Here is a 19,815-nt window from a genome sequence, read left to right on the forward strand (position 1 = left end):
CCCCTGCATCGGCAGGCGGACTCTCAACCACTGCACCACCAGGGAAGCCCCTCTCTCTCTATTTTTTTTTGCAGTGACTGCTATATTTCTTAGCCCTATGTAAAAGAAAATGGTATTTTAAACTTTATTACAAAAATTTCAAACTCATATAAAAATACAGGGAACATAATATAATCCATATGCCTATCACCTACATCTTATAACTATCTTGCCATATTTGCCTCATCTGTTTTTCTCCTTGATGAGATTTTTAAAAACAAATCTTAAATATTATGACCTTTCATACCTAAATATCTGAGTATCTAAAAAATACTTTACTACATAGCTATTACACTGATTAAAATTAACACTAACTCCTTTATAACATCAAATACCCAGATTTCCCCAACTGTCCCCCAAATGCCTTTTTGCAGTTGGCTTGTTTCATTCAGGATCCATACAAGCTCCATAAGTTGCAAATGTTTGTTATGTTTCTTAAGTCTTTTGATCTTGAATAGTTTCTCCCTTTTTCATGCCATTGACTTGATGAAGAATGGTTAGAAGTATTATTAAATCTTAATATTGTTAAATTAAATCTAAAGTATTAAATATCACCAGAGCAAAATGAAGGTAAACTAGACAAAGGCATTTTCAGGTTGAGCAATAAAGAAAAGTTCCAGAAAAAATGTCTCTGAACTTCTAATTCTCTTCCCAAACACACAAAATGGAGATTTGTAATTATGTGACACTGTCTTGCTAGTGCTGAGCACGGTGCCTGTCAAATAGGAGGCAATCTATAAATGTATGTTGGCTTACTGAGGGCACCGTGAATCTTTCTAGAAACTCAGGGTGAAAGCATGAGGGTCTTTTGAGCAGGAGGGCAGAAAGAAACACTTTCCAAGGTCCACTCACTTTTGTTCTGCCTTTGCCTAGAATGCCCCTTCATCTCCCAGGGAAATCCCACTCATCCTTCAAGATACAGCCAATCTTCCCTCCTTTGCAAAGCCTCTTCAGTTACGACAACATTCGGCTTTTCTAAGCGAGATTAAATCAGGTCCTTCCATGATATGTTCTGAAAGCCCCACGTCAACTTCTCTCCCGAGTATTTACCACAATTTATAATCGGACATATGATTTGGGATTATTTTATTAACGTCTGCTCCTTCCATTCAACAGTATCCTTAGCTCCCAGCTGAGGCGTTCAGTTACATGTGTTCCATTGAATCAAATCACTAATAAAAGCAAACAAACCCATTTTCAAAAACCAAAAACTTTCCTTCTCACGGATGTCTCAAAGATTGGGCATTTCTGAGAAATGCGCAAACGTTCTAGAAATATCCAAAATACAGCGACTAAGTACTGGGCCAAAAAACAACACTGGCGGTTTGTGGGGCTAGCTCCGGCCGCCCGGCCCCGAGTCCTGAGGTGACCCTGGGGTAAGGATGGGGCGGCGGGGGCGGGGATCTGGCCCTCTCGCAACCGGCCATGGGTTGGGCTGGGCCGGGCAGCCACGTTGGTCTCCGCCGCTGCCGCCGCCGCCGCCAGCGGAGAGGCCCCAAGCGTTGCTTTACCTGGTCAGTCCTAGTGGCCAGGGATTTATCGGCCAGGATCCTCTCCTTCAACTCCTCCAGCTTCCCGCTGTAGGCCAGGTTGCAGACCATTAGGTTAGACACACACCCCTCCATTTCGCTTTCCCAGGATCTCGGTGAAGCCTGACCAACGACCGCCTCACGTCACCAGCTCCGACTGCCAATCAAAAAAGGCATTAGAGCTCCCCCAGTGATCAATCGCGCTCGTTCCTTTGCTTCTTTTCCCATCGCAGGGCGCCTCTGGGAGTTGCAGTTTGAGCGCAGTTCCGGGCGGGGAGGAGCCTTTGCCGCTGTCTCCGTCTCTGCCGTTAGCAGCGCGGAACTACGAGTCCCGGGGTCCCTTGCGGCCGCCGTAGTCAAGTGGCCGGTGGAATTGGCCCAGGATGACAGCTGGAGAATGGAGTCAGGTACGGGGAGCGGCTTCGTGTAGAACCGGGGTGGGTGGTCGCTGTTGGGGCATTGAGTCGGTGACGCGAAGTGGGTGCGGGGTCATGGCAAGAGAGTTATGGGAGCCAGAAAGTCCTGCCCCACGGGGGCCCTGACCTGCAGTGGTAAGCGGAAGGGAAAACGGTAGCAGCTGAGTACTACCTCCTGAGCTCGAACCAGTGCCTGTGGCCATCCTCCCCCTCGCTGGTACCGCCGCCAAAGGAATGGAAAGAACTAGGGGTTAATTATTCTTACGTTTCGACGGAGTGGCATTAGGGCAGAATTCTGCCACAACAGTGATAGCATATGACACCGTAGTAAGGTGATGTGCCAGGGTGATGCCAAAGGCAGGGTGTGATGCCATAGGACCCACTTGATATCTAAGAGATCTCGGGGAGTCCATGGCGTGATGACATCACAACTTGATGAGGGTCATCTTGACATTATGGCATGGTGTTGGCTCTTTAATATCACGATAATAACGGTGACATCGAAGCTTTGCTACAACTATTAAGCTAATAGTGTTTCTATTTATAGGATTCCTAAATAGTGCCATAGCAGAAGAGATGCAAGGCTTATCCTTTATAGGGCATATCCAGGCTGGCATCATACCAAAACCAGGTAACGATAAGAATACACTCAAGAAAGAGACTGACTATGTTTATATTTACCCTGTTATGGTGTAGAACAGAGCTTGGCAGCCTTTCCGTAAAGAGCCACATAGTAAATATTTTAGGCTTTGGGGGCCAAAAGGCAAAATCAAGGATAATTTGTAGGTACTTATATGACAAGGGAGAAAACAAATTTCAACAAATATTTATTGATGAAATTCAAGGTATAGTAATAATAATTGAGCATTTTTTTTTTGTATTATGAGACTACTAATGAGAATAATGGAATTCTTTTGGGGGGGATGACATTTTGTTTATTTGGGGCTAATAGTCAGTGTTCCCTATCATCAAAATCATTTCAAATGTTCATCTGTTAATGCTGATCTGTAATGAGATTTTACCCATTTCATCTTTGTAAATGTCTTTTTACACAGATAGGTATGAATCCACAAACATATTCTTGTTATTTTTTATTTAAGTACATTTTAAATTTCAGAATAGCTTTAGATTTATGGAAAAGTTGCAAAGATAATGCAGAATTCCTGTGTACCCCTCACCCAGTTTCCCCTACTGTTCCTTTCCTATTTTTAACAGCTTTATTGGGATATAGTTTTCATATCATAAAATTCACCCATTTTAAGTATAGTTAAATATTTTTAGTAACTTTACTGAATGGTGCAGCCATAATCATAATCAGTTTCAGAACATTTTCATTTCCCCCCAAAGATCCCTCATGCTCATTTATTTACAGTTAATCCTCGTTCCCACTCCCAGGCCCAGGTAACCACTGATCTACTTTGTCTCTATAAATTTGCCTATTCTAGGCATTTCATCTTAAATCAAATAAGAAGTGGTCTTTTGTGCCTGGCTTCTTTCACTTAGCATAATATTTTTTGAGGTTCATCCATATTGTAGCATGTATCAGTACTTCATTAATTTTTATTGCCAAATAGTATTCCATTACGTGGCTATAAAACATTTTGTCTGTCTACTTGCTACACATGTAGGTTGTTTCCAGTTTTTGGCTATTATGAATAATGCTGCTAAGGACATTAGCGTGCGAGTCTTTGTGTGGACAGGTGCTTTCGTTTCTCTTTGGTAGGAACCTAAGGGTGGAATGACTGCATGATATGGCAAATTTATCTTTAACTTTATAAGAAACTATAAAACTATTTTCCAAAGCGGCAGCACTGTTTTGCATTGCCACTAGTAATGTATGAGGGTTTCTGTTTCTCCACGTCCTTGCCAACATTTGTTATTGTCTTTTTGATATAGCCATTCTGAATGGATGTGAAATTATATCTTATTGTGGTTATAATTTGTACGTCCTTAGTGACTAATGATGATGAGCGCCTTTTCATTTACTTACTAACCATTCATACATCTTTTCCATTTTTAAATTGAGTTATTATCTTTATTGTCTTTTTATTATTGAGTTGTAAGAATTATTTATATATTCTGGATACAAGTCCCTGTAGATATGATATGTGGATATTTTCTCCCACTCTGTTGCTCATCTTTTCATTTTCTTAATGATGTCTTTTGAAGTGCAAAAGTTTTAAATTTTGACAAGATCTAATTTATTGGGTTTTTTTCTTTTATGGGTCATGCTTTTGGTGTTGTACACTTTTAAAAATTGTACAATTTAATGTTATTAGTATTTTAGAATTGTGTTACCATCACCACACTCTTATTTGAAACATTTCCATTACCCCAGAAAGAAACCTCATGCCTGTTTTCACTCTCTCCCCATTTCCACTCCCAGGCCTAGGCAACCACTAATTTATTTTTTGTCTCTATGGATTTTCATTTTGGGGGATTTTATATAAATAGAATCATACAGTATGTAATCTTTTGTGTCTGGCTTCTTTCACTTAGCATAAGGTTTTTGAAATTTATCCAAATTTTAGTTTATATCAATACTTCATTCATTTTAATGGCTGAGTAATATTCCATTGTTTGGCTATACCATATTTCACTTATCTGTTCATGAGTTTATTGTTTGCCTTTTGGTTATTATGAATAATGCCATTATAAACATTGATGTACACGTTTCTGTGCAGACATGTGTTTTCATTTCTCTTAGCACGTATCTAGGAGGGGAATTGCTGGGCCATATGGTAGCTCTGTGTTTAACTTTGTGAGCAACTGCCAGACTTTACCAAAGTGGCTGCACCATTTCCCTTCCCACGAGCAATGTAGGAGGGTTAGAATTTCTCCACATCTTTACCAACACTTGTTAATGTCTTTTTTATTATAGCCATTCTAGTGAGTGCGAAGTGGTATCTCACTGTGATTTTGTTGTTTTGACCTGTGACAGCATGGGATGCATATAAAGCATGTTGACATTACTTATGATTCAAACAATGTTAGCTGTTGAAATGACTTTCCTGCAGTGTAAATTTCACATATAAGTGCTGTTTTGCCTTGTAATTTTAAGTTGAATTAATTAAGAAACGTTATCAAGTCTGGAGCAAAAGCTAATTTCCAGGGCCATTCGGTGTTTGGTAGTAGTGGTTGAAGGCAGTTCTTCCAACAGTTAAAAAATGTAAAAATCATTCCTACCTTCCTTACCATAAGAAAAACACATAGTGGATCTAATTTGGCCTGCCAAATGTAGTTTGCTGATGGCTGGTGTGTAAAAGTGTCCTGTATTTAGCAGGTGTTCAATAAATATTTATCCAGTTGATTACAGAGGTACAGCAGGCCTGTTGTGTGGTATTCACAAAGGACTGGGTATAGTAACATTTCACCAATAATAATACATCAAGAAATTGGATTTGATTGTCAGAAACAGCTGGAAAAACAACTCCAAGTGCCTCTCCTACTGAGTGACTTGTTTGGGTAATCTTCCTTTATAGACTGTGTGTTGTGCTTTTATTTTATTTGATATGACAGGATGGTTAACTTTCAATTCTGAGTCCCTTAAGGCCAAGGGTAAGGTATTCTTTGACTCTTTGAAAGCTTTCAAAGGTGTCTTCCCTTTTGTCACTGTCCTCAAGTATGGAGGAACAATGTGGTTACTGTTTATCAAGAAGAGTCAAAGGGGGGCCCTGTTAGGGACTGACTCCGTTTCTGTGCATACAATTGCATATTCCCTTTACTACTGGTCATATAGAGTCTAGGTCCTAGAACAAGCCAAGTTCACCTTCTGGCCTTTAGAATAACTAACGTTTACTGATCACATGTGTCAGGTATTGGGCTTATCTCATTTAATCCTTCACAACAACCCTATGAGGGAGGTACTATTATCCTCCAGTCCCCACCTTTTAAAAAATGAGAATACAGGCACAGAGAAGCGAAGTAGCATGCCTGAGGTCACACAATTTGGCAAAAGTTGGAGCTAAAATTAAAATCCACTGCTATTCTACCCCAAAGCCCTAGCACTTAACCACTGCAACATACTGCTCAATATTGCTGAAGATGAAATTATGTGTAAATGCAAACCTCAGGGGCTTCCCTGGTGGCACAGTGGTTGGGAGTCCACCTGCCGATGCAGGGGACACGGGTTCGTGCCCTGGTCCAGGAAGATCCCACATGCCGCGGAGCGGCTGGGCCCGTGAGCCATGGCCCGCAGAGCCTGCGCGTCCGGAGCCTGAGCTCTGCAACGGGAGAGGCCACAACAGTGAGAGGCCCGCGTACAGCAAAAAAAAAAAAAAAAAAAAAGCAAACCTCAGGTAATGCAATACTAATTCCTGTCAGAGCTCTTTGGGCTGTAACACTACCTATGATTCTTGGGAAATGACATGATTTTCATGCTCTAGAGCAACACTGTCCAGTAGAACTTTTTGTGATGATGGGAAAGTTCTGTATCTATGCTGTTCTGGTAGGGTAGCCACTAGTCACACTGAGCACTTGAAATGTGTCCAGGGACTAAATTTTAAATTTAATTTTAATTATTTTTAATTTAAATAGCTTCATGTGGCAAGTGGTTATCATTGTGGACAGTGCAGAGACAGGCAGTTTCCCCCTACTTGCTCCTTTCTAATTATCACTAAACATTTTATTTAATGTAAATATTCTTTCCATAGCACAGCTGGAAACCAATATATTCTATAGTGAAACAAACTTGAGGAAACCCTACAGATGTATATGACAGTTAACTGTATGACAGTCACAGGAATAGGTTCTGTCTTATCCAGAATGAAACTTCTCCATTCCCACCACTTACTAGATAAAGTTTGAACAACTGGCCTGAAGACCCTTTGCGATTGATTATTTTCACTGTTTGCAGATGTAAGTTGTTTATGTGGTTAATTGCAAACAATTCACAATAGCCAGTTGCCTGGTTTAAGATGAGACATTTTAATCTGTGGCTCTAATATTTTTTTAAGCACATGTTTTAATCCTACAGATTAAAATGTCCTTGGTATTGTGTGTCACTGACGTATGCAAATCTTCCCCATTTAAATCTCTCTCTTCGTAAAGCTGGCATATTGTTATAGGCTATTATAATAAAACATTTTATTTACTTGCTCCCTGGGTTTTAGCTTCCACACACTCTTGCTTTCTGGGTTATTTGCTTTATAAATGGTTTACTTTTAAACTTTTTACTATAAAGAATAAGGGACTCACAAGAAGTTGCAAAAACTGTACCATATACTCTTCATCCAGTTTACCCCAATCATTACATTTTATGTAATTATAATACAAGGTAAGAAACAGGAAATTGACATTGGTAGGATGTGTGTGTACAGTTCTATGTTATTTTCTCACTTGCGTAGATTTGTGCAACCATAACTGCAATCAAGATACAGAAATATTCCTTCACTAGAAAGCTACCCCTTCATAGTCACAGCTATCCACAACCCCTGCCAAATACTAATTTGTTTTCCTACTCTATAATTTTGTCATTTTGAGAATTTTATATAAATGAAGTAATGGAGAATATGATTTTTTCCAATTTTTTCCACTTTGTTTAATGACCTCGAGACCCATCCAGGTTGATACGTGTATCAGTAGTCTGTTCTTTTTTTATTGCTGAGGAGTGTTTCATGCTATGGGTATACCACAGTTAGTTTAACCATTTACCTAAGAGAGACATTTTGGTTATTTGAAGTTTGGGTCTGTTGCAAATAAAACTGTTACAAACATTTGAGTATAGGATTTAGTGTAGACATAACTCTCATTTGTCTGAGATACATGCCCAGGAGAGTAATTGCTAGGTCATATGGTAAGTGTATGTTTAGTTTTTAAAGAAACTTCTCCAGAGTGGCTATATAGCATTTTACACCCCCACTGGCAATGTATGAGAGATCCAATTTCTCTGCATCCTTACCAGCATTGTCATTGTAATTGTTTCTTATTTTAGCCATTCTGATAGGTGCATAGTGATATCTTATTGTGGTTTTACTTGCATTTCTCTAATGGCTAACGATGGTCAGTATTTTTTCATGTGTTTATTTTCCATCCCTATATCTTCAGTGAAATGCCTCTTCATGTCCTTTGCCTGTTTTCTTTAAAATAAAAAAAATTATGAGGTAACAGTGGTTAATATGGTAACAGTGGTTATATGTTTCATGTGTACAATATTTTATTTCTGTGTACACTACAGTGGGCTCACCACCAAAAATCTAGTTTCTATCACCATGCAGTTGACCCCTGTTGCCCATTTTGCCATCCCTCCGCCCCTTCCCTTCTTGTAACCACTACTCTGTTCTCTATATCTGTGTGTTTGTTTATATTTGGTTTCATTTGTTCATTTATTTTGTTTGTTTATACATTTCACATATAAGTGAAATCATACAGTATTTGTCTTTTTCCATCTGACTTATTTCACTTAGCATAATACCTCAAATTCCATCTATGTTATTACAAATCCTTTGTCCATTTTATAATTGCATTGTTTGGGTTTTTTTGTTTTTTACCTGTTGAATTTTGAGAGTTCTTTATATATTCTAGATATAAGTTCTTTGTCACATATGTAGTTTGCAAATATTTTTCTACCAGTCTATGGCTTGTCCTTTCATCTTATTAATAGGATTTTTTCATAGAGCAAAAGCTTTTAATTTTGATGATGTCCAGTTCATCAATTTTTTTCTTTTATGGATTGTGCTTTTGTTGCTATGTCTAAGGACTCTTCACTAAGCCCTGAGTCTCAAAGATTTTCTCCTAGATTTTCTTCTAAAGTTTTTTTAGTTATATTTTACCTTCAAGTCCATGATTCATTTTGAGTTAATTTTTGTATGTGTGAGGTTTAGGTTGAGGTTAATTTTTTTAAACTATGGATGTCCAGTTGCTTCAGCTCTATTGAATTGCTTTTGTACTATAGTAGAAAATGAGTATGCTGTACTTGTATAGGCCTATTTTGGGGTTCTCTTTTCTGATTCATTGATCTGTGTGTCTGTCCCTTTGCCATCTCACACAGTCTTGATTACTATAGCTCTGTAATAACTTTTAAAATCGGGTAGAGTGATACTTCTTCCTTTATTATTTTTCAGTATTGTTTGTTTGTCTTTACCTATACTTTTCAGAATAAGCTTGCCTATATCTCAAAAAAGTTTGCTAGGATGTTGATAGGAATTGTATAAGAACTGTATATCAATTTGGGGAGAACTGAAATCTTTACTATGGTGAGTCTTTCAATTCATGAACAGGGCATATCTCTCCATTTATTCACATCTTCTTTTATTTCTTTTGCTAGCATCGTGTCGTTTTCATCATTGTGTAGTTTTCAACATACAAGTCCTGTATATGTTTTGCTAGAATTATAATTATTTCATTTTTTGTGTGACTGTTAATGGTATTGTATTTTAAATTTTGGTTTCCATGTGTTCATTGCTAGTACATAGTAATGCAATTGATTTTTATATAATTTGTACCCAGCAATGTTGCTGAATTTACTGATTAAGTTCTAGGAGGCTTTTTCTGTTGTTGTTTTCTTTGGATTTTCTTTGTAGACCATCTTGTCATCTGCAAATAGGGACAGTGGTATTTCTTTCTTTCCACTTTTTATGCCTCTTATTTCTCTGTCTTCCCTTATTGTTCTGGCTCAGAATTCCAGTACTATGTGTAATAGCTGTGGTGAGAGCTGAACCTTTGCTTTGTTTCCAATCCTAGGGGGAAAGCAGTCAGTCTTTCAGCATTAAGTGTGATGTTAACTGTAGTTTTTTTGGGGGTAGATATTCTTTTTAAAATTGAGGCAATTCCCCCCTAATTCCTAGTTTTCTGAGGATTTTTATCATCAGTAAATGTTGAATTTTGTCAAACAGCTTTTTCGGTATCCACTAATATGACCATGTGATTTTGTTTTATTACACTGATTGATTTTCAAATATTGAACCCACCTTGCATCCCTGAAATAAATCCACTTGGTCATAGTATATAAATTTGTTTACATATTGCTGAATTCTATTTGCTAATATTTTGTTAAGGATTTTTGTGTCTCTATTCATGAATGATATTGGTGTGTTATTTAATTTTTCGGTACTGTCTTTGTCTGATTTTCATATCAATGAGATACTAGCCTTATAATAAGAATTGGGAAGTATTTCCTCCTTGTATTTTCTGGAAGAGATTGTGTAATAGTATCTACACAAAATTAATTGTGTATTAATTTTCCTTTAAGTGGTTGGTAGAATTCTCTAGTATAACCAACTGGGCCTGGAGATTTTTTTTGGAGTTTTCTTTTTTTTTTTAAAGGGAATTTTATTTTTATTTATTTATTTTTGGCTGTATTGGGTCTTCCTTGCTGTGCAGGCTTTCTTTAGTTGCGGTGAGCGGGAGCTACTCCTCCTTGAGGTGCACGGGCTTCTCATTGTGGTGGCCTCTCTTGTTGGGGAGCACGGGCTCCAGGCGCACCAGTTCAGTAGTTGTGGCTCGCAGGCTCTAGAGTGCAGGCCCAGTAGTTGTGGAGCATGGGCCCAGTTGCTCCATGGCATGTGGGATCTTCCTGGACCAGGGCTCAAACCTGTGTCCCCTTCATTGGCAGGCAGATTCTTAACCACTGCGCCACCAGGGAAGCCCTGGAGTTTTAAAAGTACAGATTCAATTTCCTTAATAGCTATAGAACTACTAAAATGATCTATTTCGTATTGGGTGTTTGTGTTTTTCAAGGAATTGGTCCAGTTTTCAAAATTGTAAAATTTGTTTGTAATATTTCCTTTATCCTTTTGGTGTTTGCAGAGTCTCTAGTGATATCCCCTGTCTTGTTCTGATATTAATAATTTGTGTTTTCTCTATTTTTTTATTTGTCATTCTCACTAGAGATTTGTCTATTTTATTGCTGTTTTCAAAGAATCAGCTCTTTATGTCATTGATTTTTCTCTATTAATTTTCAGTTTTTAATCTCATTGATTTTTGCTCTTAAATTGATTATTTCCTTCCTTGTCCTTGCTTTGGGTTTATTTTACTCTTATTTTTCTAGTTTTTTTTTATGGTGGGAAATTATATTTTTAAATTTGAGACTTTTCCTATTTTCTGAGGTAAGCATTTAGTGCTATAAATTTCCCACTCAGCAGTGGTTTAGCTGCATATCACATATTTTTTTATTGTGGTAAAACACACATAATATGAAATCTACCCTCTTAAAATTTTAAGTGTACATTACACAATATTGTTAGCTATAGGCACAATTTTAAAAAAATTTTATTTTATTTTAAAATTATTTTTTAAAAAATTATTTATATTTATTTATTTATTTTTGGCTGCGTTGGGTCTTCATTGCTGCACGTGGGCTTTCTCTAGTTGCGGTGAGCAGGAGCTACTCTTCATTGTGGTGTGTGGCCTTCTCATTGCGGTGGCTTCTCTTTGTTGCAGAGCACAGGCTCTAGGCATGCGGCTTCTGTAGTTGTGGCACGTGGGCTCAGTAGTTGTGGCTTGCAGGCTCTAGAGCACAGGCTCAGCAGTTGTGGCACATAGGCTTAGTTGCTCCATGGCATGTGGGATCTTCCCAGACCAGGGCTCGAACCCATGTCCCCTGCATTGGCAGGCGGATTCTTAACCACTGTGCCACCAGGGAAGTCCTCCCCACAATGTTGTTTTCATCTTGCATTGAATAGCAACTCCCCATTTCTCCCTCCCCCTAGTCCCTGGCAACCACCATTCTTTCAGTTTCTATGAGTTTGACTACTTTAGATACCTCATTTAAGTGGAACTATGCAGTATTTGATCTTCTGTGACTGGCTTATTTCACTTAGCACAAGGTCCTCAAGTTCCATCTGTGTTGTAGCGTATTGCAGGATTTCCTTTTTATATGGCAGACTAATATTCTATTGTATTTATATACCATATATATACCACATTTTCTTTATTCATTCATTGATGGACATTTACGTTATTTCTTCCTCTTGGCCATTGTGAATAATGCTGCAGTGAACATGGGAGTGCAAATATCTCTTCCAAAGCCTATTTTCAATTCTTTTGGTTAAATACCCAGAAATGGTATTGCTGGATTATATAGTAGTTCTATTTTTAATTTTCAGGAGCGTCTATACTATTTTTCCATGACAGTGGCATCATTTTACATTCCTACCAACAGTGTAGAAAGGTTCCATTTCTCTACATCTTTGCCAACACTTGTTATTTTTTTTAAAATAGCCATCCTAGCAGGAGTGAGATGATGTCTATTTGTGTTTTTTTTTTTTTTTTTTTTTTTTTTTTTTTCTTTGCTTTACGCGGGCCTCTCACTGTTGTGGCCTCTCCCGTTGCGGAGCACAGGCTCCGGACACGCAGGCTCAGTGGCCATGGCTCACGGGCCCAGCCGCTCTGCGGCATGTGGGATCTTCCCGGACCGGGGCACGAACCCGTGTCCCCTGCATCGGCAGGCGGACTCTCAACCACTGTGCCACCAGGGAAGCCCTATTTGTGGTTTTAATTTGCATTTCCCCGATGATTAGTGATGGTGAGCACTTTTTTCATATATCTTTTGGCCATTTGGATGTCTTCTTTGGAGAGATGTCTATTCAAGTCCTTTGCCCATTTTAAAATCAAGTTGCTATTATTATTATATGCTATTGAGTTGTAGGAATTCCTTATATATTTTGGACATAAACCCCTTATCAGAGATATGGTTTACATATATATATATATAACCTCCTATACTGTAGGTTGCCTTTTCATTCTGTTGATTGTTTACCTTGCTATGCAGAAGATTTTTAGTTTGATGTAGTCCCACCTGTCTGTTTTTGTTTTGGTTACCTGTGCTTTTAGTGTCATATCCAAGAAGTCATTGCCAAGTCCAATATCTTGAATTTTTTTCCCTAGGTTTTCTTCTAAGTGTTTTATAGTTTTAGGTCTTCTGCTGAAGGCTTTAATTTTGAGTTGATTTTTGTGTGTGGTGTAAGATAAGGGTCTAGTTTCATTCTTTTACATGTGAATATTCAGTTTGCCCCACACCATTTGTTGAAGTGACTGGCCTTTTCCCATTGTGTACTCTGGGCACCCTTGTTAAAGATCATTTGACCATATATGTGTGGGTTTATTTCTGGGTACTGTGCTGTGTTCCATTGGTCCATATGTCTGTCTTTTTGCCAGCACCATTTTGTTTTGATTACTGTGACTTTGTAATATGTTTTGAAATTAGGAAGTGTGAGGTATCTAGCTTTGTTCTTCTTTCTCAAAATTGTTTTGGCTATTTGGGGTTCTTTGTGGTTCTACATGAATTTTAGGATTTTTTTTCTATTTCTATAAAAAATGCCATTGGGATTTTGATACGGATCATATTGAATATGTAGATTGATTTGGATAGTGTGGACATTTGAACAATATTGTCTTACAATCAGTTAACATGAGATATCTTTCCATGTATTTGTACCTTTAAATTCCTTCCAGCAATGTTTTGTAATTTTCAGTGTACAAGAGTTTCGCCTCTTTGGCTAAGTTTATTCCTAAGTATTTTATTCTTTTTGATGCTGTTTTAAATGAAATTGGTTTCTAAATTTCCATTTCAGATGGTTCATTGTTAGCATATAGAAATATAACTGATTTTTGTATATTGATTTTGTATCCTGTAAAGACTTAATAGTTAGAGCATATGCTATTAATTTATTAGTTCTAACAATTTTTGTGGCGTCTTTAGAGTTTTCTACATATAAGGTCATGTCATATATTAACAGAACTAATTTTACTTCCTCCTTTCTAATTTGAGTGCCTTTTGTTTCTTTTTATTGCCTAATGGCTCTGGCTAGAACTTCCAGTACTATGTTGAATAGAAGTGGTGAGAGTGGGCATCTTTGTCTTGTTCCCGAACGAGGAAATCTTTCAGTTTTTCATGATGGAGTATGATGTTAACTGTGGACTTTTTATATATGGCTTTTATCATGTAGAGGTAATTTCCTTTTATTCCTAGTTTGTTGAGTTTAGAATACTCAAATTTTTAACCTGAAAAAGTGTTGAATTTTGTCAAATGCTTTTTCTGCATCTATTGAGATGATCATGTGATATTTTTCTCCCTTCATTATGTTAATGTGGTGTATCACATTGATTGATTTACATATGTTGAGTTATCCTTGCATCCTGGAGATAAATTCTACTTGGTTATGGTGTATAATTTTTTTAATGTGCTGTTGAATTTGGTTTGCTAGCATTTTGTTGAAAATTTTTGTGTCTATATTCATCAGGGATATTGGCCTATTGTTTTCTTTTCTTGTAGTGTCTTTCTTCTGGTTTTTGCATCAGGATAGTGCTGGCCTCACAAAGTGAACTGGGAAGGGCTCCCTCTTTTTCAGCTTTTTGGAAGAGTTTGAGAAAGTTTGAGAAAGATTTTCTTCTGAAACTCTTTTTAAAAATGAATGAAGTTAATTCTTTAAAATAAGTTAATTTTTCTTTAAATGTTTTATAGAATTCACCAGTGAATCCATCTGGTCCTGGGCTTTTTATTTGTTGGAATGTTTTTGATTACTGAGTCAATCTCCTTGCTACTTATAGTTCTGTTCAGATTTTCTGTTTCTTCATGATTATCTTGATTAGTTATATATTTCTAGGAATTTATCCATTTCTCCTAGGTTATCCAATTTGTTGATGTATAATTGTTCATAGTAGTCAATATAATCCTTTTAATTTCTATGGCATTCATTATAATATCTCCTCTTTCATTTAAAATTTTTTTCCTCTTTCATTTTTGATTTTATTTATGAGTATTTTTTTAAACTACTGTAGTTAAAGGTCTGTAAATTTTGATTATCTTTAAAAAAACCCAGCACTCTATTTTGTTTATTTCTACTCTTAATTACTTCCTTCCCCTAACTTTGGGCTTAATATGTTCTTTTTTTCTAATTTATTGAGGTGTAATATTAGATTGTTCATTTGAAAAATTTCTTCTCTTTTAATGTAGGCAATTTTCACTATAAACTTCCCTCTTAGTACTGCTATTGCTTCATTCCATAAATTTTAGTATGATGTGCTTTCATTTTCATTTGTCTCAAGGTATTTTCCAATTTCCCTTTTGATTTCTTCTGTGACTCACTGGTTGTTCAAGAGTGTGTTTTTAAATTTCCACATATTTGTGAATTTTCCAGTTTTCCTCCTGCCATTATTTTCCAGTTCCATTCCATTGTGATTGGAAAATATAGTTGGTATGATCCCAACCTTTTAAAATTTGTTAAGAATTATTTTGTTACCTAACATGTGATCTTTCCTAGGAAATGTTCTGTGTGCACTTGAGAAGAATGTGTATTTTGTTGCTATTGGGTGGAATGTTCTATATATGGCTGTCAGGCTCATATAGTGTTGCTCAAGTCTTTTCTTTTCTTACTGATCTCATGTCTGAGTACTCTGTCCATTATTGAGAGTGACATGTTAAAATCCCCTACTAATATTTTGTTGCTGTCTATATCTCCCTTCAGTTTTGTCGGTGTTTGCTTCATATGTTTGTGTCCTCTGATGTTGCATGCTTTATATTTGTGTTGTTATAACTTACTGATGAATTGACTTTTTATCATTATATAATGTCTTTCTTTGTATTTCTTGGCAATTTTTTTAAACTTAAAATCGATTTTGTGTGATATAAGTATACCACGCCTATGCTCTTTTGGTTACATTTTGCATGGAATGTCTTTTTCCATCCTTTCAAATTCAGCTTATGTGTGTCCTTAAATCTAAAGTGAGTCTCCTGTGGTTTTCTGAGTACAGGTCTTTTGCCTCCTTAGACAGGTTTATTCCTAGGTATATTATTATTTTTGTTGCAGTGGTAAATGGGATTGTTTCCTTAATTTCTCTTTCTGATCTTTCATTGTTAGTGTACAGGAATGCAAGAGATTTCTGTGTATTAATTTTGTATTCTTCAACTTTACCAATTTCATTGATTAGCTCTAGTAGTTTTCTGGTGGCATCTTTAGGATTTTCTATATATAGTATCATGTCATCTGCAAATAGTGACAGATTTGCTTCTTCTTTTCCCATTTGGATTCCTTTTATTTCTTTTTCTTCTCTGATTGCTGTGGCTAGGACTTCCAAAACTATGTTGAATAATAGTGGTGAGAGTGGACATCCTTGTATTTTTCCAGATCCTAGAGGAAATGCTTTCAGTTTTTCACCATCGAGAATGATGTTTGCTGTGGGTTTGTTGTATATGGCCTTTATTATGTTGAGGTAGGTTCCCTCTATGCCCACTTTCTGGAGAGTTTTTTATCATAAATTGGTGCTGAATTTTGTCAAAAGCTTTTTCTGCATCTACTGAGATAATCATATGGTTTTTATTCTTCAATTTGTTAATATGGTGTATCACATTGATTGGTTTCCATATATTGAAGAATCCTTGCATCCCTTAGTTAAACCCCACTCGATCATGGTGTATGATCCTTTTAATGTGTTGTTGGATTCTGTTTGCTAGTATTTTCTTGAGGATTTTTGTATGTATGTTCATCAGTGACACTGATGAAAGAAATCAAAGATGACACAAACAGATGGAGAGATATACCATGTTCTTGGATTGGAAGAATCAATATTGTGAAAATGACTATACTACTCAAAGCAATCTACAGATTCAGTGCAATCCCTATCAAATTACCAATGGCACTTTTCACAGAATTAGAACAAAAATTTTACAATTTTCACAGAGACACAAAAGACCCTGAATAGCCAAAGCAACCTTGAGAAAGAAAAACAGAGCTGGAGGAATCACGTTCCCTGACTTCAGACTATGCTACAAAGCTACAGTAATCAAGACAGTATTGTACTGGCACAAAAACAGAAATATAGATCACTGGAACAGGATAGAAAGCCCAGAGATAAACCCACGCATCTATGATCACCTAATCTATGACAAAGGAGGCATGAATATACAATAGAGAAAAGACAGTCTCTTCAATAAGTGGTGCTGGGAAAACTGGACAGCTACATGCAAAAGAATGAAATTAGAACACTCCCTAACACCATACACAACAATATACTCAAAATGGATTAAAGACCTAAATGTAAGGCTGGACACTATAAAATTCTTAGAGAAAAACACGGCAAAACACTCTGTGACATAAATCACAGCAAGATCTTTTTTGACCCACCTCCTAGAGTAATGAAAATAAAAACAAAAATCAACAAATGGGGCCTAATTGAACTTAAAAGCTTTTGCATAGCAAAGGAAACCATAAGCAAGATGAAAAGACAGCCCTCAGAATGGGAGAAAATATTTGCAAATGAAGCAACTGACAAGGGATTAATCTCCAAAATATACAAACAGCTCATGCAGTTCAATATGAAAAAAATAAAAAACCCAATCAAAAAGTGGGCAGAAGGCCTAAAGAGACATTTCCCCAAAGAAGACGTACTAATGGTCAATAGACACATGAAAAGATGCTCAACGTCACTAATTATTAGAGAAATGCAAATCAAAACTACAATGAGGTATCACCTCACACCAGTCAGAATGGCCATCATCAAAAAAATCTACAAACAATAAATGCTGGAGAGGGTGTGGAGAAAAGGGAACCTTCTCACACTGTTGTTGGGAATGTAAATTGATACAGCCACTATGGAGAATAGTATGGCGATTCCTTAAAAAAACTAAAAGTAGAATCATCGTATGATCCAGCAGTCCCACTCTTGGGCATATACCTGAGCCATAATTCAAAAAGACACATGCACCCCAATGTTCATTGCAGCACTGTTTACAATATCCAGGACATGGAAGCAACCTAAATGTTCATCAACAGAGGAGTGCATAAAGAAGATGTGGTATATATATACAATGCAATATTACTCAGCCATAAAAAGGAATGGAATTGTGCCATTTGCAGAGATGTGGATAGACCTAGAGTCTGTCATACAGTGAAGTAAGCCAGGAAGAGAAAAAAAATATTGTGTAATACCTCTTATATGTGGAATCTAGAAAAATGATACAGATGGACTTATTTGCAAAGCAGAAATAGAGACACAGACTTAGAGAACAAATGTATGGATACCAAGGGGGAAAGGCAGGGGTGGGATGAATTGGGAGATTGGGATTGACATATATACACTACTATGTATAAAATAGATAGCTAATGAGAACCTACTGTATAGCACAGGGAACTCTCCTCATTGCTCTGAGGTGACCTAAATGGGAAGGAAATCCAAAAAAGAGGGGATATATGTATACGTATAGCTGATTCACTTTGCTGTATGGCAGAAACTAACACAACATTGTAAAGCAGCTATACTCCAATAAAAATTAATTTACAAAGTTTAAAAAAAAGAATACCAGGGCTTCCCTGGTGGCGCAGTGGTTGAGAGTCCGCCTGCCGATGCTGGGGACGCGGGTTCGTGCCCCGGTCCGGGAAGATCCCACATGCCGCGGAGTGGCTGGGCCCGTGAGCCATGGCCACTGAGCCTGCGCGTCCGGAGCCTGTGCTCCGCAACGGGAGAGGCCACAACAGTGAGAGGCCCGCATACCGCAAACAAACAAACAAACAAAAAAAAAGAATACCAAAAAAATAAATAAATAAAGTGAGTCTCTTGTGGACAGCATATAGTTGGATTTTGTTTCCTTCTCCATCAGCCGCACTACGTCTTCTGATTGGGGAATTTCATTCGTTTTCATTTAAAGTAATTATTGATAGGGAAGAACCTACCATTGCCACTTTATTATTTTCTGTCTTGTACCTTTTTTGTCCCTCTTTAACTCCCTTGCTCCCTTCCCTTCTTTCATTCATTTTTTTAGTGACATGCTTTGATTCCTTTCTCATTTTCTTTTGTGTATATTCTATAGGTATTTTCTTTGCATTTACCATGGGGCTCATGTAAAACATATTACAGTTATAATCATTTATTTAAACTGATAACAACAACTTCAATTACATACAAATATTCTACACTTTTACTTTTCCCCCCCACCACACCTTATGTTATCAGTGTCACAAATTACATCTTTTATATTGTGTATCTATTAACATATTTTTGTTATAGTCATTTGTATACTTTCGTCTTTTAACCTCATACCAGAATTAAAATGATTTACATACCACTGTTACAGTACTCAGTATTCTGTATTTGCCTATATATTTACTTTTATTATCTTTATACTTCTGTGTGCTTTCATGGGCCTCTCCCGTTGCAGAGCACAGGCTCCGGACGTGCAGGCTCAGCAGCCATGGCTCACGGGCCCAGCTGCTCCGCGGCATGTGGGATCCTCCCGGACCGGGACACGAACCCGTGTCCCCTGCATCGGCAGGCAGACTCTCAACCACTGCGCCACCAGGGAAGCCCTCTCCTTCATTTTTGAAGAATAATTTTCTTGGTTATAGTGTTCTTGGCTGGCATTTTTTTTCTTTCAGTATTTTGAAGGTATTATCCCACTCCCTTCTGGCCTGCAAGGTTTCTGCTGAGAAATACACTGATAGTCTTATAGTAGTTCCCTTGCTGTGAGGAGTTGCTTTTCTCTTGCTGCTTTCAAAATTCCCTTTGTCTTTAAATTTTGACAATTTTATTATAACATGTCTTAATTTCAGTTTCTTTGGGTTCTCATTGGAGTCCATTGGGTTTCTGAATGTACATGTCCATTTTCTTCCCCAGATTTGGAAAGTTTTCAGCCATTATTTCTTCAAATAAATTGCCTACCCCTCTCTCTTCTCCTTCTGGGACTCCCAAAATGCATTTATCAGTCAATTTGATAGTATCCCATAAGTCTTTTAGACTTCCTTCACTCTTTTTCATTCTTTTTTCTTTTTGTTCCACTGACTGGATAATTTTTTTTCCCTTTTTTTTTTTTTTTTTTTTGTTACGCGGGCCCCTCACTGTTGTGGCCTCTCCCATTGCGGAGCACAGGCTCCGGACGCGCAGGCTCAGCGGCCATGGCTCAC

At 37.3% G+C, this 19,815-nt stretch overlaps 2 protein-coding genes across 4 annotated transcripts in view; one reads left to right on the forward strand and one right to left on the reverse strand.

Moving 5' to 3' along the window:
* Nucleotides 1-1,676, reverse strand: part of PSMD10 (proteasome 26S subunit, non-ATPase 10) — a 6,851-nt gene extending 5,175 nt beyond the window's left edge. Inside the window, exon 1 of one of the 2 annotated variants that reach the window (XM_007463664.1) lies at nt 1,551-1,676. In XM_007463664.1, the coding sequence (XP_007463726.1) occupies nt 1,551-1,664 (114 nt within the window). In that variant the 5' untranslated portion in view covers nt 1,665-1,676. The remainder of the gene's footprint in view (nt 1-1,550) is intronic. The other variant, XM_007463663.1, reaches the window with a different exon arrangement.
* Nucleotides 1,677-1,816: 140 nt separating this feature from the next.
* ATG4A (autophagy related 4A cysteine peptidase) overlaps nt 1,817-19,815 on the forward strand; it is a 69,769-nt gene continuing 51,770 nt past the window's right edge. Inside the window, exon 1 of one of the 2 annotated variants that reach the window (XM_007463665.1) lies at nt 1,817-1,975. In XM_007463665.1, coding sequence (XP_007463727.1) covers nt 1,966-1,975 — 10 coding nt within the window. In that variant the 5' untranslated portion in view covers nt 1,817-1,965. The remainder of the gene's footprint in view (nt 1,976-19,815) is intronic. The other variant, XM_007463666.1, reaches the window with a different exon arrangement.

This window comes from Lipotes vexillifer, unplaced genomic scaffold (genome assembly GCF_000442215.2).
Source record: "Lipotes vexillifer unplaced genomic scaffold, Lipotes_vexillifer_v1.1 scaffold1267, whole genome shotgun sequence".
Lineage (NCBI taxonomy): Eukaryota > Metazoa > Chordata > Mammalia > Artiodactyla > Lipotidae > Lipotes > Lipotes vexillifer.